Genomic DNA, 7959 nt, shown 5'->3' with positions numbered 1-7959 from the left:
GAAGGTCCCAGGTCCCATTCCCAGCATTTCCAGTTAAAAGGATCAGGCAGCAGGTGATACGAAAGACCTCCGCCTGAGACCCTGGAGAGCTGTCAAGAGGGGCTGTGGCTCAGTGGTAGAGCCTCTGCTTGGCACGCACAAGGTCCCAGGTTCAATCCCCAGCAGCATTTCCAGTTAAAAGGACCAGGCAGTGGGTGATGGGAAAGACCTCTGCCTGAGACCCTGGAGAGCAGCTGCCAGTCTGAGAAGAAGAGGAAGATAAGAGATTGAGTTTACACCCCTCCCTTCACTCGGAGTCTCAGAGCGGCTTACAAACCCTTCCCCTCCCTGCAACAGACACCCTGTGAGGTAGGTGGGGCTGAGAGAGCTCTGATTGAGAACTGTCCTTGAAAGAACAGCTCTTGAGAGAACTATGGCTTGCCTAAGGTCATCCAGCAGCTGAAAGTGGAGGTGGGGGGGGGAATCAAACCCGGTTCTCCCAGATTAGAGTCCACGCACTTAACCACTACACCAAAGTGGCTCTGGTACACCAATCTGGTAGAAGAGCCAGATTCGAGTCCAGGAGCACCTTAAAGACCCAACAAGTGTGTCAGCTTTCATGAGCCAACACTCCCTTTGCCAGGTCTGATGAAGATATCTGACGAAGGAAGCTTTGGCTCTCAAAGAGCAGAGATCCTGGAAATCTTGTTGGCCTTTACGGTGCTCCTGGACTCGAATCTGGCTCTTCTACCCAACTAAATAAAAGCAACAAGCACCACAATTTCCTTGTTAGGGAAGACGCTCTGGCTCTTGTCCTAGAATTCGGGCTGAATGATACCAGCTGTGGCAGATCTGACTGGGTCTTTTGGTGGGAACAGGCTTGGCATTTGAGTGCAGACGATCAGTAGTTTGAGGGGATTCGTACCAGGAAGAAATGGTATGGGGAAAGAAGGGGGGCATTTACAAAAAACCCACCCACTTATTAGCATCCAACTACTGTGGGCCGGCAAACAGAGGGTCTGGAGTTCAAATTCCCTGCCACAAAATAGATTCAGGTGGGTAGCCATGTTGCTCTAAAGCAGCAGAATAAAGCTTGAGTCTAGTGGCACCTTTAAGACCAACAAAGATTTATTCTGGGTATGCACGTTTTATTTATCTCTCCTTATATATAATTGAGTAGTGGGGTGGCACTTTCTGAACATTCCACACGCCCTTAAATCAGTTGGCTCCATGATGTGTCACTCAGAAGCTATCCCTATCCACTGGCTGTGTTGCCTGAGTCCCGCCGATAGAAGCGGTGCCCGCCAACACTTTCCTCAGAAGACGGTTGTTTTGCTCCGGTGAACACAGCTACTTTCTTCACTCTCCTCGCCAGATTACGATTGATTCCCTCAGGGGACAAAACCCACCGTCTTTAGCCTCCAAGCTAAGTTTGCTGAGGCAACAATTTCCACAATGGAAAAAACCCCACCAAGTAAACAGTTGTCAGCATAGTGGAGGCAGGGGGGGCAGCCCAAGTTATCACAAAAAAGCCAGTGGATACACACACAAGCAGAGATAGGGGATGGGACCAGACACAGAGAAAACAGGAAGCCAAAAACCCAAGGCATGCTGCAAAACACAAATACAGACACAGTCACAGGCAGATCTACATTTGCAAACTGCCCAGTTGCAGAAATTACTCCACAGAGCCCTGTGTGCTGCATTTACTGGCCCACATTGTGCGACCTTGGACACCAGTTATTGTGTAACATAAGGTATGTGAGACTTTACTTCCACATTTGTGCCTTTCTATTACATACTGCTAATATGTACTTAACCTGCTTCTACCCAATGCATTTGTTACACATTGTATCTTTCTAGAGCTCGTTGTACTCCTTTTACAACAAGCTTTACTGCTAGTTTATTTATAATTTGAATTTATAGACTGCCCTTCCCTGAAAATACAGGGCTCAGGGCAGTGAACGACAATAAAAACATTTGCACGCGAATAAAACAATTCCAACAATTAAATAAATCTGACTAAAACATTTTCAGATGGCGCTAAAATATCAAAATGTCAAGGTGTATCACTGTCTCATGGGAAGGTAAAGAGAAAGCGGGGGTGTGTGTGCCAGATAGGATGGTACCCCACCCCTGTCCTCAACCAAAAGCCCGGTGGAACATCTCTGCCTTGCAAGCCCTGCGGAACTGCACTAGGCCCTGCAGGGCACGGATGTTCTTTGGCAGAGTTTCACCAGGTAGGAGCAAGCTCACACCAAGATTACAACTTTGTTGGTCTTAAAGGTGCCACTAGACTGAAACTGTGTTCTGCTGCCACAAAATGTCTGTCAAATCCTTCTGGAAACATGCAAAAACTATTTTATCCCACTGTTTGGTGTAGCGGTTAAGCACGTGGACTCTAATCTAGGAGAACCAGGTTTGATTCCCCACTCCTCCACTTGCAGCTGCTGGATGATCTTGGGCAAGCCGTAGTTCTGTCAGAGCTGTCCTTGAAAGGGCAGTTCTTGAAAGAGCTCTCTCGGCCCCACCTACCTCACAGGGTGTCTGTTGTGGGGAGGGGAAGGGAAAGGAGTTCGTATGCCGCTCTGAGACTCTGAGTTAAGGGCGGGGTATAAATCCAATCTCTTTTTCTTCTTGCTGGGGAAGTTGATTGTGCCGGAGGAAAGCACCTTCAGTTAGCAGGATGGATCTGCCAGATACAACACATGTTGCAGTTTCAGGTTCTCAGACACTTTTGTATTTTTGTAAAGAAAGGCAGAATGTATAAATCGGTCCCTCCTGAGCCACGGCCCGCTGGTTGTCCCTGGACATGAACCCAGCTCTTGGCCTCAGTTCCTCATCTCTAAAATGGGTCACACACGCTACATGAATGCCTTCAGTCTCTAGACTGTGGTGTGTGTGACCCATGTTCCCCCGATCCGTCTGCACTCACCTCCAGGTCACAGAAGGTGAAGTCTGGCAGGCGGGTGATCTGGTTGCCGGCCAGGTAGAGGACGCGCAGGTGCTCCAGGCCTTTGAAGATGCTGCTGTTGATGAGGTGGATGCGGTTGCCGTTCAGCGCCAGCTCCAGAAGCCGGTCCTGGTGGCGGAAGGCGCCGGGCTCCAGGGCCGAAATGGTGTTGTTCTGCATGTAGAGGTACTGGAGGCCCGAAAGAGGCGCCAGGTCTTGTTGGTGGATCTGCGTGATGCTGTTATCCTGGAGGAAGACGGTCTGCCACACCCAGGAGGGGACAAAAAGCTGTCAGAGAAACCCGCTGCTTTGGCGAGCAGACATTTAACACCCTGTCCAGTGTTCCCTCTAAGCTGAGTTAGTGTGAGCTAGCTCACAGGTTTTTAGCCTCCGGCTGACACATTTTTGTCTTCGCTCAGGAAGGATGGGGCTCCAGAGCAAGCTAATTCAGGCAGTAGCCAAATGGCTCCCTCATAACTTTAATGCCAGCAGCTCACAGAGTAGAATTTTTGCTCCCAAGACTCCACAGCTTAGAGGGAGCCTTGGTCCTGTCTTATTATTTATTATTATCATTATTTCGATTTATATCCCGCCCTCCCCGCAAGCGGGCTCAGGGCGGGTCACAACCATACATTCCATTCCAGTCTCACGTGACTCAATAAATAAATATCAGATACTAAATTAATACAGTAAAACCAGCTAAAAACAGTTACAGTGGGTAGTGCAGCTGATTTCAATTTCAGTTCCTACAGCTGGGCAGCCCCGTATCTAGGGATTTCTCCGGGAGGGGGCCTTGGGGAGATGCAGCTAATTAAATCAAAGTGAATTAAATTAATTCAATTTGGGGCCAGCCTGGGAGGGAGGCCCCCCACAAAGAGACACTAGGGGGCCAGGCCCCGCGGGCCCCGCATTACCTACGGGCCTGCAGCCGGGAATGAATGGGCCGAAGTCGATCCATAAAGGTCTCATTAGCGGTAGCCTACTGCCATAGCAACAGGGAGGTCAGCTGGTAGACGTCCGCTGCCTCAACCAAAGGCCTGGCAGAACAGTTCTGTTTCCTCTTCTGTGTAAGGTTCAAGCCCAGCGGCCCCTTCCAGACCAACACCATTTCCAGGTTATGAGCATTCAAGAGTCAAAGCCCCCTTCGTCAGCAGGGCCGGCTCATCCAGTAGGCACAGTAGGCGCAGTGACTGGGGCCCACAACACTTTTAGGGGCCAACAAAAAGAAGAAGAAGAAGAGATTGGATTTATACCCCACCCTTCACTACCCGAAGGTGTCTCAGAGCAGCTTACAAACTCCTTTCCCTTCCCCTCCCCACAACAGACACCCTGTGAGGTGGGTGGGGCTGAGAGAGCTCTGGCAGAAACTGCTCTTTTACAAGGACAGCTCTGCCAGAACTACGGCTTGCCCAAGGACATCCAGCCAGGTGCAAGTGGAGGAGTGGGGAATCAAACCCGGTTCTCCCAGATTAGAGTCCGCGCACTTAACCACCACACCAAACTGGCTCTCAGAGTGGTTTACAAACTCCTTTCCCTTCCCCTTCCCACAGCAGACACTCTGTGAGGTAGGTTGGGCTGACAGAGCTCTGACAGAAACTGCTCTTTTTCAAGAACAGCTCTGAGAGAACTACAGCTTGCCCAAGGTCATCCAGCAGCTGCAAGTGGAGGAGCGGGGGATCAAACCCGGTTCTCTCAGATTAGAGTCCGCGCACTTAACCACTACACCAGACTGGCTCTCAGAGTGTCTTACAAACTCCTTCCCCTCCCCCTCCCCACAACAGACACCCTGTGAGGGAGGTGGGGCTGAGAGAGCTCTCTGAGAACTGCCCTTGAGAGAACAGCACTGACAGAACTACGGCTTGCCCAAGGTCATCCAGCAGATGCAAGTGGAGGAGTGGGGAATCAAACCCGGTTCTCCCAGATCAGCGTCCGCAGACTTGACCACTACACCAAACCGGTTTTGATTTCTTTTTGAAGGGAAAAAAAATATGAACTTTCAGGGTCGAAGGAAATGTTTTAATTTCTTTTTCTCGCATCAGAAAGAAACAAAATGTTTGGGGCCCACTGAAATCTATTACGTTTTGCCTAAAACGGTGGGGGGGAAATGTTGAAGTATGTAAAGTTATATCAGAAATAATTTTTAAGATTGCCCTGACCTGGATAGCCCAGGCAAGCCCGATCTCATCAGATCTGAGAAGGTAAGCAGGGCCGGCCCGGGCAAGTATTTGGATGGGAGACCTCCAGGGAATACCAGGGTTGGGCAGCTGGAGGCAGCCTATGAAGCCACTTCTCTGAACGTCCTCCGTGCCCCAGTAGGAGTCGCCAGAGGTCACCATGACTTCCAGGCATGGGCACCCACACACAAATGTAAAAATTCATTGACATAATTATGGTGGGAGAGGCCTATGAAGGCAGAAGCGCCTTGGGCTCATAGTCATAACGCAGCCCTGGTTGTCAGACACCTCAGCCGAGCCGCTCCTGCTTTGACGCTCAACAGCTCATACACCCAGGGGTCATTTCCTGCAGGAGCGCAAAGGAGCGGAGCTCCGGCAGTAAAGAGCCCAGGGGGCGGGCACATGCAACAAGCCCCACCCCCTGCTCCCAGAAGCCCCAGGCCACGAGGAGCAAGAAGCTCCTTCCTTCCTTCCTTCCTTCCTTCCTTCCTTCCTTCCTTCCTTTCTTCTCTCCTTCTTTCCCTCTCCCTCCTTATTTACTTCCCTTTCCCTCCTTCTTTCTTTTCCTCTCTGTCCCCCCCCCCTCAGCTAACAATCCAAAACAGTCCAGTGACACCTTTAAGGCCAAAGTTTATTCAGGTACAAGCTCTCCCTCCTCTGCTAGGACAGATCTGCGCAGTCCCCCCCCCCACAGCTAGCAATCCAAAAGAGTCCAGTGGAGCCTAAGCGGTGGGTGTTGCCTTCTGACACACTTCCGGTGATGTCAGGGGGTGTGGCATATGCAAATAAGTTATGCTAATGAGTTATGCTAATGAGCTCCTGCACCTCTTTTTCTACGAAATGACCCTGCATACACCCCAAATCTTGTTGGTCTCTAAGGCATGGCAGGACTCGAATCCGGCTCTTCTACTGCAGACCAACACAGCTACCCATCTGAAATGGTCACCTGTGTGCATGAGCAAAATCACAGGTGCATCTGTTTGTATTCTGGATTTGGTTGTTTATGGGAGTGGGTAGTCTGCAAAATCTGAGGGAAGGTGGAATGGTACAACCCAATCTCATCAGATCTCGGAAGCGAAGCAGCGTTGGCCCTGGCTCGTACTTGGATGGGGAGACCACCAAGGAAGCCCAGGGTTGCTACGCAGAGGCAGGCAATGGCAAGCCACCTCTGGACATATCTCTTGCCTGAAAAATCCCACAGGGACGCCATGAGTCAGCTGTGAATTGATGGCTCTTTTCTCCTCTTCCACCACCACCACCTCCCAAAAGCCAGCTTTACCTCTCCCTTCCTGGCAACGGGCCACAAAAAGGCAATTCTTTGTCTCCCCAGACAGGGAAGGGATTCCCCCCCCCCATATTATAGACTCAGGTGGGGTCACCGTGTTGGTCTGAAGCAGCCGAACAAAGTCTGAGTCCAGTGGCGCGTTTCAGACCCACAAAGTTTTATTCTGCATGAACATGAAAGCTTATACCCAGACTAAAACTTTGTGAATAAAACCTTGTGGAGGAGGAGGAGGAGGAGAAGAGATTGGATTTCTACCCCGCCCTTCACTCGGAGTCTCAGAGCAGCTTACAATCTCCTTTCCCTTCCTCTCCCCACAGCAGACACCCTGTGAGGTACATGGGGCTGAGGGAGTTCTGAGAGGACTGGGACTGACCCAAGGTCACCCAGCAGGCTGCCTTTGGAAGAGGAGTGGGGAATCAAACCCGGTTCTCTGGACTGGAGTCACCGCTCTTAACCACGACACCAAACTGGAGGGTGCTTGCACACGAAAGCTTGTACCCGGAATAAAACTTTGCTGGTCTTCAAGGTGCCGCTGGACCCAAACTTTGTCCTCACACACACATGCATACAGATTTTGTCGCAGCGAGGCAGCCCTCCCGTGGGACCCCCGCAGAGTTCCCCCTCCCCGGGGGGGCTGGGAGCCTCTCCTAGCTCTGCCAGGGCCTTACCTGGGTGGAGGGGGGGATGCTGCCGGGCAGCTCTTTGAGGCCCAGAGAGCCACACTCCACGGTCATGCTGTAGCAGCGGCAGGTGATGGGACACGCGTGGGCCTGGAGTGCCACGAACCCCAGCAGCCAGAGGGTGAGCAGGGAGGCCTCTGCCGGGGCCATCCTAGACCAGCTGCTGAGGAGAGAGAGAGAGAGAGAGAGAGAGAGAGAGAAGGAAAGAGAGAGTCAGAAACCAGATCCACACACAGGGTAAGTCTGGTGCCGTCCAGCCCGCAGACAAGCGGTTGTCAGCTATGCTGCCATGAGGGTTGGGGAGGTTATCCTGTGTCTTGTTAATTGCTATTGCATTCCTTTCCCTTTCGCTATCCCTTGGCTGTAACGCTTATCTCTACAGATGTGCAGGAGGACGTTGTATTGTCTAGTGGTCTCTCATCCTTCATGAGAGATTCCCGATTCCCTGCTTTCGCCACCTAACGGTTTCCTAACTCTGCCCGTGCGCGGGAGGGTGCCTTATTGGCCCATGCTATGTGGGGATGCATACGAACGCCCTATATCCTATCTGGTTCTATGGTTTGCTGCCATTCCTAACAGTGCCTATGTTACTGCACCTATAGCTTTGCAATAAAAGTATAACCGTTCCTGAATGCGTGTACTTCGTTGTGAGCTGTGGGTTCTGACAGTGGTTGGAAGAGGTGAGACACACAGTTATGCATCAGGAGAAGAGAGTGAGAGTCCAGGAGCACCTTCAAGGCTAGCAAAATGTGTGGCAGGGGAGGAGTTGTTCGTGCGCACTTCTCCAGTTTTGAACCGGTCACCTTCAGAGCCAGTAGTGGTGAAGTGTGCGGACTCTAATCTGGGAGAACCGAAAATGGTTTAAGATGTGGTCCAGAAATAGAAAAC

General features: G+C 51.3%; 1 protein-coding gene across 1 annotated transcript in view; it reads right to left on the bottom strand.

Moving 5' to 3' along the window:
- LRRC24 (leucine rich repeat containing 24) overlaps positions 1-7221 on the bottom strand; it is a 13814-nt gene extending 6593 nt beyond the window's left edge. The window contains exons 1-2 of the mRNA XM_015427953.1: positions 7060-7221; positions 2915-3193 (exon numbers count right to left, since the gene is read on the bottom strand). Coding sequence (XP_015283439.1) covers positions 2915-3193; positions 7060-7221 — 441 coding nt within the window. The remainder of the gene's footprint in view (positions 1-2914; positions 3194-7059) is intronic.
- Between the last annotated feature and the right edge of the window lie 738 nt (positions 7222-7959).

The sequence above is a fragment of the Gekko japonicus genome, unplaced genomic scaffold, assembly GCF_001447785.1.
Source record: "Gekko japonicus isolate JY-2015 unplaced genomic scaffold, Gekko_japonicus_V1.1 scaffold838, whole genome shotgun sequence".
NCBI lineage: Eukaryota > Metazoa > Chordata > Lepidosauria > Squamata > Gekkonidae > Gekko > Gekko japonicus.
This window is presented reverse-complemented; position numbering and strand designations above follow the sequence as displayed.